At 50.8% G+C, this 15,908-nt stretch overlaps 1 protein-coding gene across 2 annotated transcripts; it reads left to right on the top strand.

Annotated features, from left to right (window-relative positions):
- Positions 1-1,149: 1,149 nt before the first annotated feature.
- LOC109322462 (ly6/PLAUR domain-containing protein 2-like) lies at positions 1,150-10,453 on the top strand. Of its 2 annotated transcripts, XM_019553524.1 has the most exons (4): positions 1,150-1,425; positions 8,499-8,618; positions 9,827-10,108; positions 10,389-10,453. In XM_019553524.1, the coding sequence occupies exons 1-3, from the start codon at positions 1,374-1,376 to the stop codon at positions 10,069-10,071; spliced, it is 417 nt and encodes a 138-aa protein (XP_019409069.1). In that variant the 5' UTR covers positions 1,150-1,373; the 3' UTR covers positions 10,072-10,108; positions 10,389-10,453. The 2 variants fall into 2 exon arrangements, with proteins under 2 accessions (XP_019409069.1, XP_019409064.1); XM_019553519.1 differs by having other exon boundaries at positions 1,151-1,425; positions 9,827-10,449.
- The last annotated feature ends 5,455 nt before the right edge of the window (positions 10,454-15,908 follow it).

Genomic DNA, 15,908 nt, shown 5'->3' with positions numbered 1-15,908 from the left:
ATCAATGCCACAGTTGCCCAATTTTTTAATGAGGATGGGGTGGGAGACGGTGTCAAAGGCCTCGCTGAAGTCCAGAAGGGCGACATCCACGGCGACACCTGCATCCACTGCTTTTGTGAGCTGATCATAAAAGGCAATCAGGTTGGTCTGACAGGACCTCCCCTAATGAAACCATGCCGGTTGCCCTTGAGCATCATCTCCGAGGCCGGCCCAGGAACGAATGCTGCCTCTGGGTCTTGGTGGGTTTTTTTTTCCCATTAGTAGCTTTACTTGATGCCAGATCTATGTATGTCTATACAGTGGGTAAAGGCGTTCGAGCATCAGCCATGGCGAGGCTATGTGAGCAGAGATCTGTGGTCCCTGACCGAGAGGACGGCTGTCAAGGAATCATAAATGAGCTGGCATCAGCTGTGGTTTACAGACAATAAAATCTAAAATCAACACTTCTCACCGGGCATAATTTCAACATCTGCTTCCCATGGACAGTCAAGACAGATGGCTTTTGCAAGCCCGTCACGTATCAGGAATTGCTGATGCCCCGTGACCCCGGGGGACACGAAGGTCAGTGCTGAATAAAGTTATCTTTATGTGGCACGAAGAGCCAACCTCTTTCCCCACTCCATACTAAAGGGGATTTGGGTGGGGGGACCCAAGGTTTTAAAGCATCCCACTCCAGTCTCTGAAGCCATAGGGACAACGGTTGCACGCCCAGCTCCCGAACTAGGAGTCAGACCTATGGTTAACAACAGGTGCGAGACCGTAGGTGCCCTTCTTGGTGGGTGCCACTTAGCACAGCGTCTCTGCAGCCAGGGCTCCAAACTCAACCCCTGACCCTGGACGTCCAATTTAGCCGAAAACATGACTTGCTTTCTGGTTCAACCTGATCTCCAGTCTTTGCAGGGCAAAAGCAGGGAAGGGAAACCCCACGCGACTTAACCTCCTGCTGCCCGCGGCCACAACAGCTCTCCTCTTTGTAGGAGGCCGCTCAGGTGTCACTAAATCGCCAAAGCAAAGCAGCAATGCCCACAAAGTTCAGAGGCATTCAGACACACCCAGGATTACGCGAGCTTTGCTTTGTGTGCAGGGGGGTCCGAGGGTGACACCTTGTCGAAAAGAATAGGCTCTGCTATTAAAAGCTGCATTTTCATCTCCAAAAGCCATGAAAAGAAAGGTCACGTAAAACAGGAGGTGGGGCCGGGTACTTAGAACAAGTTATGCTTTTATCACTTAAACAGACTTGTTTTTCCGGTAGAATTAGGTCTCTGGGGTGGAAGAATACTTGTGGAGACCAGCAATTGGCACATCCCTTGGAGGCGTGACAATTAAAGCCACCACTGAGGGTCTCTGGGCACGGAGTGGCCGACCTGCACAAGATGAAGATGCTCCTGGCTGCTCTGCTGCTGGCCGTCGTCTACGTGGAGCTTGGTAAGACTTTGATCTCTGCATCCAGCCCTTGCAAGGTGTGGAGGGCGAAGGGGGCAGTGCACAGAGCATCACTTAAATTGCAGCCAGGGGGATTTGGGTTGGATATTTAGGTGGGTAATTAATGCAGCAGGCTGCCCAGAGAAGCCGTGGATTCGCCATCCTTGGACAAGCTGGAGAGCAGGTTAGAGGCTTGGCAGGGCTGGCTTGGACTGGGATGATCCTGCCTGGGTTGGACTTTTGTCAGATATGTGCTTATTTCTGTGGGAGCAGGTAGCAAACCTCACACTCCCATTGGCTTTAACTGGAGAAAGGCCAGCTTCTTGGACATAAGGGAGGTGGGGAGGGAAGTTGCAGGTGCTGATCTGAAATGAGAGAAAAGTGCTCTGTCTCGCCAGCCAGATGTTTGGCCGCACGATGCAGTTTTGGGGCTGGGACCCCTAGCTCAGAGCCCATCCTTTACCTGATGGGAACAGAAGCAAGGGGATGATATCTGCATCGTGCTAAGTCTCTCCCCCCCCATATTTGCTTTACTGTCTAATTTTGTTAATCCTATCCGTTTGGCCTCCCACTTGTGCTCTGAACCTTTACTGCTTCTTCATCTGCTGTTTTGGGGATTGTATCTCCACCTCTCTTCATACCCAGATGTCTCTCTCCCCCTGAATGCACGGCCTTTCAGCAGCCTGCCTCCCATTTTTAATTTTAGAGCATGGAAATTATTGCAAGCTTTGACAGCTGGGGTGAGGCAGGCCATCCCGGGGCTTCCCCTGCCAATCTAAGTGACAGGGATTTTGGGGGATACTCTGGGCCTGATCCCATTTGGCTCTCATTCAGGTCAAACTCCCTCCTTTGAAAGTTGCCTCCCCTATATTGCCATTTCTCCTCAGCTCAGGGCAAAACCCAGACCATCCCAGTGCAGAAAGCCTAGGTTTCCTCATTCCCGTAACAGCAAGAAACATTTTTTTCTGACGTGAGCTGTCATACAGGAGCCGGGAGCTCATTAGATGCGATACCCCTGAGCTGCATCTCCCTCAGGCGCTGGCTGCAGCGTATGTCCCGGAGCTGCTTCCCAGTGCTGAGAAAACCAGATGTTTGCAGAGGGATGAGTGAGACAGCCCCGAGCTATCGGGTCACAAGCGTGTTATGGCGCAGACCCCGGCTGTTGAGAGCGAGGTGAAGCCTTGTGCGGGAATTGCTTCCTGGCAGGTGACTTCTGTGCAGCTGTGGGGGACACGCAACGATGGCCAGATGTTGCCCTCTCTTGTCCTCTTGACAGGCGATCCCCACGACCCTCCAACCCCCGTCCTTACCCGCCACTCAGTCCCTTGCCTTGCACATTTAGGAGGCCAGGCTTCTCCTAAAATTTAGGAGTTTGGCAGACTCGGGGGTTTGCTCTTCTGCTCTCTTCCCTATGAAGGGCATGGAGCTTCTCCAGGTTGTCCTCCAACGGGGACCTTGTCCTCTCTGGGGTCCTACTAGCTCTTTTCTACTAGTGCTATTGAAACCCTGGTTTTCCACCCAGTCCATCTGTCACTTCACCGCGTCCAGCTCGCCAGTGTGAGCACGCGTGTGCATCCCAATCTGCATCGCCCCCACACCATTTCTGTTCCTCCTCCCCGTGTCTGGATCTGTATTTTCAGTTGCGCCCTCTCCGGGCATCCCATCTTCACCCGCTTTGGTTGTGAGACCCCATCTGCTTGCACTTTCCAAGCCCCTTTGTGCATCTCCCTTGCTCATGGAGCTGCTGAGGGAGGCGGCCTGTATTTTGCACATGCAAACAGGCGTACCAAGAGCTCAACCAGGATTGGGGTTGGATCTAAAACACCGAGGCTGCCGGGATGCAGGTGGCTAGGCCATGTGGATGGGAAGTTGGATGGGGAGACTCAGGGGGGATGTTTCACCTTGGGTCTGGACTGTTACCTTTCCTTCCACTTCCAAAAGCCTTGATCCTGGACGCAAGGGGTATAGATCAGCCGACGGGCTTCCCCTGTAATAGCGCTGATGTGGAAGTCAGGTTCACCCCCAAACATCTGAGCACCCTTCAGGTCCTGGTCCCTTCCAGACACAAGTCATGGTACTGACTTTTGTCTTTGAAGGGGTTTAGGAACCTCTCTGCTCCTGTGGCACCTGGAGAGCTAGGATTAGCAGAAAGGCTTGAATTTGCCTTCTCTACAAGGTATCGGGTGGGAGCCGGACATTGGACATGAGGACCCTTGATGCCCCCTTCCCACCCTTGGATTTTGATGCAGATCCAGGGAGTTTTGGCTAAGGCTCTTCTTTCTCGGCCTTTCACCCAGGAGCACTTCTTTGTTTGGAGTCTGTCCCATCCTCTTTGAACCGGCACTTGGGTGCAGTTTATACAGAAATAATAAATATGAAGGTGTGCTAAAGTTAAGGTGGCCTCTCTGTTTATACAGCGCCTGGGACAATGAGTCCCTTATTTACAGGGCTGGCTGTAATACAAAGCAATAGTCACACACCTTAGGGCAATGAAATGGTGCTTCCCTTTTCTTCTCCCCCTCTTTTATACAGCGTACAGCTCTGGGCACTTCAGATGCATGGAGAAGGCCATTCAGATAGCACCAGTAGTTAGTAAGAGGCAGGAATGAAAGACTTGCAAGGGAAAATCCTGCTTCCAGCTTGATGGCTATGCTCAGCTCTGAGCTTTCTGGCTTGGGAGGCTGCCTATAAAAGCACCTGTACTCACAACCTGAATTAAATACAATGCCTCCAAATATACTCAGGTATCAGAACTGCCCCAGTGCTTCCTTGTATACCACCCCATTTCTCTGTCCGTCTGCAGGTAGGAGCAGGCACGGCTTTGCTCAGGGACTGCGAAATGAGGAATAAAACCATCTACATTGCACGTGAGCTGGTGAAAAATAGGACGACCTTGTAGCTGGGGGAACAGCCCCCTGCAAGAGCTGATGCATTGCAGGGACTCCCAAGAGGTCTGTCCGCTTGCAGTGCAAGCACCCAGTCCTATTTCATTGCTCCAAGAAGTGTGATTCTTGCTGAAAGATCGAGCCATATCTATACGAAGGAGGGCCGACCCCATCAGCGCAGATACCAGATTTTGAGAGTTCAATAATGAAGTTTGCCTCTAATACATTTGCCTAATACACTGTGAACAGCTCAGAAAAACCATCCCCTCCCTGCAGGGAATGGAGCATGTATCTAATGACATATTCCAGATGCTTTAATTCATCTGTTTCAATAGAAAACCCTCCTGAGTCAAGGCATGGCTCTCAGAAGAAAGTTTTCTCCAGTCTTGACGCAAGAGCCAGCCAAGCCCCTTTCCTGGGAGGCTGCTCCTATGTACAGTCACAAGCTGAATCTTATTTCATACCTGAATTCATCAAACTTTTACTTCCAGTCAGTTGATCTCACTACTTCAGAAGAAATGCCCCAAGCTTTTAGCTCATTTCTCCATGGGTAAACACCTGGGTAGTTACGTTAATAGCCATTATTGAGCTTAGTCAGCCCTATTTTGATCAAGTTTGCAAATCCTAATAAGATGATTAAAAACAACTGGCCCACACCCTAATTCTCCCAGGCACTAAAATCTCTTAACCCATCCCCTTAGAGAAGAAGCAGCTCAGGAAGACAGAAATCAAGGAAGCTGACAGAGCAGCTACCCTGAGGCTAGGCTCAGAGCTTTGGAAGTCACACGACCCAGCATTTTTGCAAAAAAAAAAGGAAAGAAAAAAGCAAGGCAGAGCAACTATCCACCCATTAAAAGAACAGAGGGAGAACAAGAGAGCACTTGGGTCTGCTTTTATCAGGGAGCTGATTGGGTTTTGTAATTAAAGTTGGAGTCTTATAAGTGGGACTTCTTCACACCTGAAAGACTGTTTCTTGGGGAAGATCAAAGGTCCTTCGAGGTTGATATGTCAGTCTCATACAGGGGTAGAAAGCAGATGCTCGGGGGTTGGTACACTGGGTATGGCCAGGTTTTTCCCACTCCCTGCTCCTCTTCTATTGCAGTTCAGGAAGTTTAATTTCTGCATGCAGCATTAAAATCTCTTTTAGGTGCTTAGAAAGTACAGCAGGGTGCAGGGTTTGCTAGGGCATAACTAACCAGAGCTTCTCCCAAACAGAAAAGTGGCACCTTGGAGATTAACCAGTTCAGGGATGCATGAGCTGTCATGGGCAATAACCTACTTTGCCATGGATTTTTCTCCCAAATGGGAAGACTTATGATTTAACATTGATGTTGCATTTTAAAGGTTTGTTTCTTTTTAATTGACTCATTCATTTATTTTATTTTATTTTATTTTACATGAATGAAATATCCCAGCGCAGCTCTCCCTCTCTATAATAGTAACTTATACAGCTATGCTATTGCTGGCAAATACTGACAAGATATTCAGCAAAGGGAAAAAGAACAACCTAAAACCAGCCCTTGTTGTGCACAAGTGCAAAGGGCTGATTCTCACTGATAACTAAAGTCTCCTTCCATCTCTGCTAATACAAAAATGTGTAAAATGACCCTGGTAGGAAATAGCATCAGGCCTTTGGAGCCAATTACCCACTTAAATGATTCCTGCATTGCTGAGCTCCGTGTAGCTAATCTAAGCATCTAAAAGAGATTTTAATGCTGCATGCATGTGATGTTTGGGTGTACAAGATGGGTTTAAGGAACTCAAGACTGGCTGCTAGCAAAGGTTTCCCTAATACGGGGGCCTGGCCCAATGGTCTGACCAGTCCTGTTAGCTGTGTGCTGGAAAATGGAGAAAAAAAAGATGCTATAAATTGCAGATCCAAAGGAGAGGATTTAATCTAGCGTGTCTCAGCTGGTAAGAGGTGGCTGAATCATCAAGAGGACTTGTGCTAGAGTCATTGCAATGCACGACTCTTGCCACCCTCGTGCTTACTAGGAGCCTCAGCCCTGGGCCAGTTGTCTTGCCTTCTGCTACCAGGCACAGGAAGAGTTGGATTTGGAAATAGCAGCCTGGGTGAAGGTGGGGAGGGAAGCTCTCTCCATCCAGCTTTGTCAAAGGAGCCCTGATTCTCCCTGAGACTGGAGGCTGTTAAGTGAATTACACCAGAATTCATTAGTGACTTTGGATCAACCAAAGTTTCACTTTTTGGGGACAGCTTTACCTATTGACTGCCCCGTTTAATCCTTTGGTTGGTGCTGAGTGCTCAGGTCACAACTATTAAAAACCCCATAGAGAAGTCAAGCGCATCCCTCTACCACGAAACATCCAGCTGTTTACAGATGTGGGCTGCAGTGTTAAGGACATCAGGAGGCGCGACTTCACGGTCAGGGCGGCTAGGATCTGGGACCAACTTCCAAGAGAAGTGGTGCTGGCTCCTACCCTGGGGGGCTTTAAGACCAGGCTAGACAATCACCTTGCCGGGGTCATTTGACCCCAGTACTCTTTCCTGCCATGGCAGGGGGACGGACTTGATGATCTGCTCAGGTCCCTTCCGACCCTAGAAACTATGAAACTATGGACAAAGACTCGCGGACATAGCGTGGTTTCTGGTCTGGTCCTTTGCAGGGACTCTCCAATCTGTGTGACTCTCCAGAGGGTGTGGATGGCTAGGACTCCATGATCACTCTATCAGGGTCCCCCCCTGTGATGTGGGGGTCTCTACTGTCCCCTCAGCAGGCCTCTGAACCCAGGCCAAAGAGGCCTGTGATGGGTGTTGCCACCTCACCTGCTCTGCTCTGTTCACATAATAAAATATTACATAGATTGGAGCCTTGGTTCTAATTCTGGCTCTGCCGGCTTTACTCACCTTGGGTGACTCGGTGAATCTGTCTGTAAAATGGACATAAACACATTTCACCTGCAATTGTATCTTAATTTGCCCTGTACACTGGGCACTCAGTGCTTCTTTCTTTTTTTTAGAACCTAGTGACTAATTAATGGATCATACAAATCAAAGGAGCCCCACATTAGCATGGCGATTGGGCTCCTGAGACTGGAGAGACTGGGTGCACATACATGTACAAGTCTGCTGGCCTGGGGCTGCTCCTCCCTGGCTGTGGAGGGGCTGGCTGGCGCATGAGGGTACTTCAGTGTGGGGCTAGCTGGCAGGCATCCCCCACGCCGAAGCACTCGTGTGCCCCAGCCAGTGTCTACACGTGTGCTGCTATGCAGTAAGTTAGTTTACTCCAGGCTAATAGGGGCACATGTGTAGATGCATGATGTTTACTGGGGTGTAGGTTGTAGCCGTGTTGGTCTAAGGACATAGGCAGACAAGAGTCCTTGGGTAAATCTGATACCTTTTATTAGACCCACTACAATAGCTGGAAAAATTCATCTTAGCAACCTTTCGGGCACAAGCGCCCTTCGTCAGGCAAACATTTACTGCACTGCTAGTTGGTCTACTGTGCATCAGGACCTCTTGGGTTTGGGCGCTGAGCAGTTTGTTAGCTGTGAGGCCATGTCAAGATGTTAAACGTCCCCTCTGACATAGCGTGATTTACATGTTGCAAGTGGACCACACTAAGGGCACTTTCAAATGTGAACATCTGCACGTTCAAACTCATGCTCTAAGGCAAAGGCTAACTTGGGGCTATGCCACCTAGCTCATGTTATGGTAACTTCAGTCCACTCCATAGAAATAAAATGAGCAATTTGCAGTCCTCCAGCATCCCAGGATGCATTGTTTTCAGCAGCCCCCCCACCCCCGGCCAAACAGGGACTGAGCCCAGGTGCCTTGACTCCTAGCTACACCCATGATTGCCAGCCTGTAGTGGCAAGTCAGAGCCATGCAGGCAAGACGTGGTATTAATGAACCCTGAACGTGTGATTGCTCACTTTACCATTGCTTCTTTTGCACAGATTTAGTACAACCTAAGTGTAGCATGTAATTTTGCCTATGCAATTGGGCAGGAATGGTGTGTTGTGGGAGGGAGTTTACAAGCAGTGCCTATATGGTGGGAGAAGGCATTGATGGAGGCTAGGCATGGAGGGGCTGCCATGTGCTACTGCATCACATCCTCTAAAGAAATATCTATAAGCAGCAGAGGTTTCTCTGAGCGGGGTGCGTGGAGGGGCAGACACCGCACCTGTGGCGTCATGTCCGGACAACACCCCCTGTGTTTCTCTTTACAGCTCAGTCCCTGTCATGCTACACATGCCATGAGCCAATCACCACATCTGCGTGCACAGTGATCAGGAACTGCTCTGACAATGAAACCATGTGCAAGACGACGCTGTACTCCAGGGAGGACGGTATGGACGTGCTTCCCAGCAGGCGGGCCCTCTGCTCACGTCTAGGGGAGGGAGGAAAGGAAAGTCCATCAGGTCCACCATGTCCAGGGCAGAATGGTTGGGTGACAAGGCACTGCTGGGACTGGGCATTGTAAATCTGGGGTGATGGATCTACTGGCTTGACCCACGTAGGGTGACTCACTGAACCTGTCTGTAAAATGGGCACAAACATACTTCACTTGCCATTGTAACCTAATTTGGCACTCCCAGGGAAAAATCATTATTGGGGCTGGCAGATTTGCCCAACAGAGCATGGGTCAGGCAGGGACCTGTCACCGGTGACCAGACAGTGTCATAACAGCAAGCCCTTCAGAAGTCCAGCCAGCAGCCCCCTGCTGTTTCAGGCTGAACGATAAGTGGTGCTTGGTTTGGACATTTCCCCAAAGCCTGTTGCAAAGCCCCGGGAGGTGCAATATTCCCAAGTGCCCTATGCCGGCCTGTCTTCCTGCCCACAGCTGGAGTTGGGTGTCTTGTTAGGGACTGATGGGCCCAGAGTTGAGTTGAGTGCTATTGCAAATCCTGCCCCAACCTCTAGCTCTTGGTCACAGGGGCTCCATCCATACTGTATTATACAGCACTCAAGCCCCCTCCCCACCCCCGCCTCTCCTCATATGCTGAGCAAATAGTCTGCAGTTGCTTTTTGGTGCACACCTGGGGCTATTCTAGGATGCTCGGGGCATGCGTGGAGCTGGAGGGAGAGACTTGTTGCCACCACGGTGTCCCCATGCATCGTTCAGTGCAGCCTAGACGTGTCCATAGCAAATTTTCCTTTGACTTACCTGAATTAGCATCCCTTCTTGGGATGTGGCCTTCCCCCCGCACCTGTCAGCAGATGCTCTTCATTGAGCAAGGAGGTGCTTCCTTCAAGGAGAGCAGAAACAGCATGGTTAGACAGTCCTAGCTACGATGGGGTCAGCGGTGGGATGTGGGATCAGCCGGCAGGGCATTTGCAGAGCTAGAAAGGGGCATACTGGACCTCATGCTCTGATGCAGCCAGAGAGAGCCCTCCCATTCACTACCCTACATCAGTATGCCTGGGACATCCTTTGCCAGCAGGGAGTATGGTCCCATTGCTAAGCGGTCCTGCAATCTGAAGCTTTCCAGTGCTCTCTGGAAGCCCCCGCAGACCCTCATAACCCCTTTTCTCTCTCTTGCTTTGCCTGCTACAGTTTACCCCTACCTGGGTGACTCGACCGTCACAAAGATGTGCGCCCCGCGGTGCGTCCCGTCCGACGTGGATGGCATCGGCATTACACGCCCCGTCACCTGCTGCAACACCGACCTGTGCAACAGCGACGGGGTGGCCAGCCTGCAGGCCAGCCCCGTGGTGGTGGGGCTGACCACCACTGCCCTGTGCATGCTGCTCAGGACTGGACTGAGCTGGAGCCCGTTGGGGGAAGGGCTGTGGCCCTGACGAGCTGCACGTGGCTTAGGTGGATTCATAAGAGGAGGTATTTACTCACTTCTGGGTAGACACTCCTGGCCCTTCTGGAAGACACAAACTCCTGCGCCCGTTGCCGCCGACATGCAGGACCTCCCTCAGTGCAAATCTGTGCATCGCCAGCTGCCAGCTCCTTGCACATCTGTCCTGGGATTTCTCAGCTGGGCTTTCCTTCCTATTCCTTCCCCGTGATTTACTCCCTAAATATTTAAGTGCGTGACCATCATGACCCCCATTTCTAGCCCCTTCCCTGACGTACGGCGTTGCTGAAGCAAGCTCTCTTCCTGCAGCGCAAGCCCTTTGCATCCTAACTCTTACGCCACCTCTTTACACCAACTCCATTTCAGTTCAGGAGGACCTCTATCTTCCTCCGAAGCAGGAGGCAGGATCCTGGACTCGACCTGCCAATGATCTGATCCCCGGCTGCTAAAATCTTCTCTCCTCTTGTGCCCCTGTTCCCAGAGGAGTGCTATAGTATCTCCATGCATGGATTACCCAAGTACCAATGCTCACTAAAATTCAGTTGTTTTCTGATTAATCTACTAGCAGATCTTGTTGTTGTTGTTGTTAAACGTGTGCGTCGTCTAGCAGCACATCCATGCTTCTTTGCCAGATCAGGGCCGGGCTGCTAGATGACAAGACGGCTGTACCACCTAGCACCACGAGAGACGTGCCAGTGGCTGGAGATGCAGGGGACATGGGCAGAATAGGAACAGAGCATTTGGCAAGGAGCTAAGACCCTTGCCCAGCATTTACATGCAGCAAGGCTCAATGGTTAGTGCTAGAAAGCTGTTGCCTTGCAGTCACTGCATTCGCCATTGTTTCCAATGGGAAGAGAGGCCCAGAACACCAAACAAACGCTTCCTAATTTATTTACTGATTTATAAAGACCATAACTAATTAGCAAGAGCCAGTCTAGGTTACTGATTCTGGGTTTGCTGCAGTGATGCAGCCACCAGACTACAGCAAACTCAGCAGATACAATCCTAGGCCCTATTAATACTCCACAAGTCTTCAGCAAATAGCTCCCTAGAATTCAGGTAACTCCCACTTGATTATTTTAAAGCATAAATACAAAATGCCAAGATACCAGATGCACAAATCATCATTATTGGGATCCATCTGACAGCCATAAAAGCTGCAATAAAAACGCGGAAAATGCACCAATCAACCCGGAAAAAAAAATCCCTGGTTAGACATGTTTTTGAAGAGCAGTTTTCAAAACCAAAGGTTGGACAGAGTTTAGCGAAGTCTCCCTGAGCATCAGTGGGATTTCTAATCACAGGGCATCACGTAAAAGGCCTGCACCTTTCTTACAGACGCGTGAATTAAAACAGAGATTTGATTCTGCCTAACAGAAAATAACTTATAAACCTCGTGTTAGCTGATAACATGCACATACGGCTTCACCCCTTGTGTAATTATATTCAAGTTTCTCCTCTCCAAAAAAAGGGAACTGACTGCTTCAGATGTTTTCCCCCCTCTTAGAAAAGTGCAATCAAACAGCCCTACAGTGCCTGCAGCTCTTTCCTCCAAAAAGGACTGAATAAAGCCCCAAATGGAGAAGGAAAAGTCCAGTGGTGCTGCTACATTTATTTGGACCGTGTCCTGGCATTGCCTTTCCCTTCTGCAAGAGCTGACACCCCGGCCGGCTCCCCTGAGCTGTCAGTATTGACCTGGGTCCTCTGAACGGTGCAGAGAAGCTGTGCCCCTGCCCTCTCTTGCCCAGGCAGAGCAGGTGTCATCCCTCTGCCAGGGGCAGGTGCAGTCAGCTCTGCTCCCTGGAAAAGCAACGGTGCCTGCGGCGGTGGAGAGCCTCACGCTAGCCTCCCCCATGATCTCGGTGACACCCCCAAATTCCCACCCCTCCAGCTCCAGCCAGCACAGGGTGAGACCCCTGCCTTCGTTTGCATGTGCACAGACCCCCTAGCCCACCAGCTTCCTAGTGCACCAGGGAGCGTGCATGTTCCCAAAGCCCAAGCCTACCCATGGGGACTTGTTTCAGCATTTTGCTTTATTTCTGGGCTTCAGTTTGGATGCTCCTGTCTTTGTTTTATAATCCTCCAGGACCCTGCCTGTCTGTCTCAAGGAAACCCGTCCTGCTTCCTACATCCTTCCTCTTCCTCACCAAAGCTACGTCTATCCTTTTGCTTCCTCTGAACAGAGCTAGTACTCTGAGACCTAATATAGTGCCTTGGCAGCACTTTAATTCCCACCACCCCCGTCAGGCTGACGTGACACATATGCGGTGCCAATCTCCTGAGCTTGCATCTCTGCAGGGATGAATTTTCCCCAGTACAAAATGGACAGCAGTGGGGGAGGCTTCCCGTTCCCTCCCAGCAATATGCCTCTTCCCTCTTGTCTCTGGAGGTGGAGTGAATAAACCATGCCTACAAGCCTTTCTGCCATGTGTTGCTCCTGTACTGCATGAGCTCAAGGACGCACAACATGCAAAGGCTCCATTTCTAGCATAACTTTCATGCCAGCTTGTTCCTCCCAGGGCACGATGGCCACCAATAAACAGGGCAGGGAGGAGAAGCTGGGGAGCGGGAGTGCATTTCCAGTGAGTGCTGGCTGTGGAGACAAAGAAGAGCATGTAGTGGGCCAGTAGGGGGCGCTCCTGTGTTGAGCCGCCCACCTCCCTGCACCCGCCCACCTTCCCGGCTCCAAGTGCCTCCCTCGGGGTGCCTTATGTCCGGCCGACCCCCTTCCCAGAGCACACTCGCTAGCCTGGGGTAATGTAGCTGCCACCACCCTGAGAAGGGACTGTCTCAACCCTGTGTCCTCGGGGAAACACAGGCCTAAAGTCCTACGGGTACTCGACCCAGTACAGGCACTTGGGGCACTTCCCCAAGTTGGGGGCTAAAAAGGAAAGTCTCTCTCAGTCTGCAGACCCAAGGGGCCTCTTAGGCATAATTTAGACCCACCCCTCAATAAGTCTCCCACACCGGTCACAAAGGAGAACTGTATTGATTACAGGGGTAGGGTGAAAATAGGGTACAAGATTGAGAATATCACAGAGATCTCATAGAGCAAAGCAGTCTGGCTGAGGTAGCTTTTTGATCACACATCTGAGTTACTGCCAGCGAGATATCTACCCAGATCTCGAGTAGCTTACTCACAAGCATCATCCTGAGGCTGTTGGCAATCCCCTCTGGAGGCACGCCGCTCCTCGCTCGTGAGTTATGGGGGAGAGAGCCAGTTTCAGATGGTAAAACTCCTCTCTCAGTCTGAGTCCCCTGTATGGCTGCTTCCCCTTCCTCCTGGGCAGTCTTAACTCATATAGCCCCTGTGACCTCATCCACCTGGTCCAATGGAGGCCAGCTCGGGTTGGCTGTTAGCCAACCAATTTGAAATACATCACTAGTTTCCAGGCAGACTCCAGCCCACTAGGTAGATGCCCCTCACCCAGGTAGGTGATACCAGTCCCGTAGGCAGACAGAGCAGGTTCCCCCTCCCTCAGGACTGCAGCCAGCTCAGGTGACCTAAAGAGAGAGGGTAAGGGTGTGTCTCCTCTGCTGGGCCTGTCCTCATCACATTGTCACAGCACAGAGATTTTGGGGCAAAACAAAGGTGGCTTCCTGCCACAGAGCAGAGATAATGGGGGGAAGGCAGGAGCTGCAGCAGTGACAGGCAGCAACGGGCAGGGAATTGTATCGCAAAATGGTTTGCAAACAAAAGCTCCAGTGTAAATGGCAGCTCTTTGCATGTGTGCGTGTGTGTGCACTGGCACGCTGAGCTTTCACGTTTTGGACAAGAGTCCTCAAAACACTTGCTACAGCGGTAAAACCTGTTACCCTCATCCACAGGTAAAACCTGTTACCCTCATCCACAGGTAAAACCTGTCACCCTCATACACTCCCCCCTCTGCCTGAACCCCTATCCCAAGCTGCCTCCTTCAAATAGCAGATGCTCAAAGGTGCAATTCTGTACAGCTCCATCCTCTGGATGATAATATTGCTGCTTAGTCACTTTGAGACCTGGTTTTATCTCACATTGTTTTACTGACCTCCATCATGGCAGTATCAGCAGCTCCCCGGTGAAGCCAGACACCGTGGCAGAGTGCACACTTTTGTACATCTCTGTGAGTGTGTGCTACCTACCAGGGGTGGGGAGGCAATCTGGAGCATGTGTGCCTTTGTGTGTGGCACACGGCAGATCAGGGAGGGGACAGGCAGTATACCAGCAGGCAGCAGAAAGCAGAGCAGCAAAGCACATGGGGACAAACGACACAGAGCAGGAAGCAGAGCAGCAGATCGCACAGAGCAAGGGGATCAGAGTGGCACTTGGAGACGGTGCAGGGCTAATTTGTGGTGCGCCTGCCAAAAACGGTTGTCCCCCACTGAAGTCGAGTATTCAGCAATGAGGGGGTGGGGGGGCACTGCTTCTGCCCCTCAGGCTTTATCACCTCCTGTTTAGACCTCCCCACACTGCAGGTCCCGGGGAGATTCATGACTTGGGAGGAGTGAGGAATAGCAGCAGCGCTTGTTCCAGTCCTGAGGAGCTTGGCGGCCGCTCATAGATGTCAGACGTCATACATGTCAGGTGTGACAGATGCCAGACTCCTTTTCTTTTCACAGAGTCATAGGAAATGAGGGTGTGAAGGGACCTCAAGAGGTCACATCTAGTCCAACCCCCCACTCAAAGCAGGGCCATTATGTAATGGGGGAATTAGAAAGGACCTCGTGGATATTTCCAGGGATCAATGCAGCAGGCAGGGACTCAGTCGAAATGCCAGGGTGCCAGCAGTTAAGTGACAATTCAGGCAGCAGGGTTGCATGAAAGTACTGGTGGTGGAGGAGGCTGATGGACTAATGCCGTGGTTTGCAGCCTGTGGCTGGCTGAAAGGGCAGGGCACGGATGGTAGAGTTAGGTCTGACCAGATACTGGAAGTGCTTTGTTTGGGGTAAGATGCCCCACTTTCAAGCTGCAAATCTGGTTATACTCTTGCCAGGGCCTGAGTCAGGCTGTTGAGAGCTTCCTCGGGCATCTCTGCCTGGCAGAGATATTTGAGGCCCACCTCTGCTTTCATTAACGCAAAGTTTGTATTGCTTTTTTTTGCAAAGAATGAACTGAGAGCAAGGAGCACAATACAGACTGGTCCTATAGATGTCCAGACTGGACATAGGTGTAATGTAGGTGCTTAAGTTTCAAAGAGTGTTGCAGGTTGGCCATGATCCACTGCCAACAAAGGGCATTGGGTGCCTGTATTCATTGGGTGCTTGCATTTTGGACAGCAAAGGCCCCAGACACGCACATCTGGGCTTCTCTGTATGTACAGCAGCAGGCCAGTTTGAGTACCTAGAGACCTGACTGCATTGCATTCAACACAGAGTGTGTCTACATGAGATGCTTAATGCGCAGTAGCCTAATAACACTGCACAGTAGCACGGACAGTGCTAATACGCTACTGCGCAGTATTATTAGGCTACTGCACAGTAGCGACACTAAAAAGGCATTTGCCAGCGGTACTGTGCAGTAAATCTAGTTACTGCACATTGAGTGAATACTTCATTAAGCAAGTACTAAATTAAATGCACGGTAACTACTGCACATTAATGAACGCGTAGGCGGGCCCAGAGTATAGCAGCCAAAAGTGCGTTCACTCAAGACACGCTGCTGCCTCTGTGTAGACATCCTCATAATACAGTCTCCCATACTGGACATGGCACCCCAGTTCAGGCCTATCCCACACCAGATAAGGGGGTACTTTTACCTGGTCCGGTCCTGCAGGGAGCAAACCAGGAAAGCCAAGGCTGCAACTGAACTCCAACTAGCTTCAGGCATCAAGGACAACAAAAAGTCCTTTT

The sequence above is a fragment of the Crocodylus porosus genome, unplaced genomic scaffold (genome assembly GCF_001723895.1).
Source record: "Crocodylus porosus isolate Cpor-Errol unplaced genomic scaffold, CroPor_comp1, whole genome shotgun sequence".
NCBI lineage: Eukaryota > Metazoa > Chordata > Crocodylia > Crocodylidae > Crocodylus > Crocodylus porosus.
This window is presented reverse-complemented; position numbering and strand designations above follow the sequence as displayed.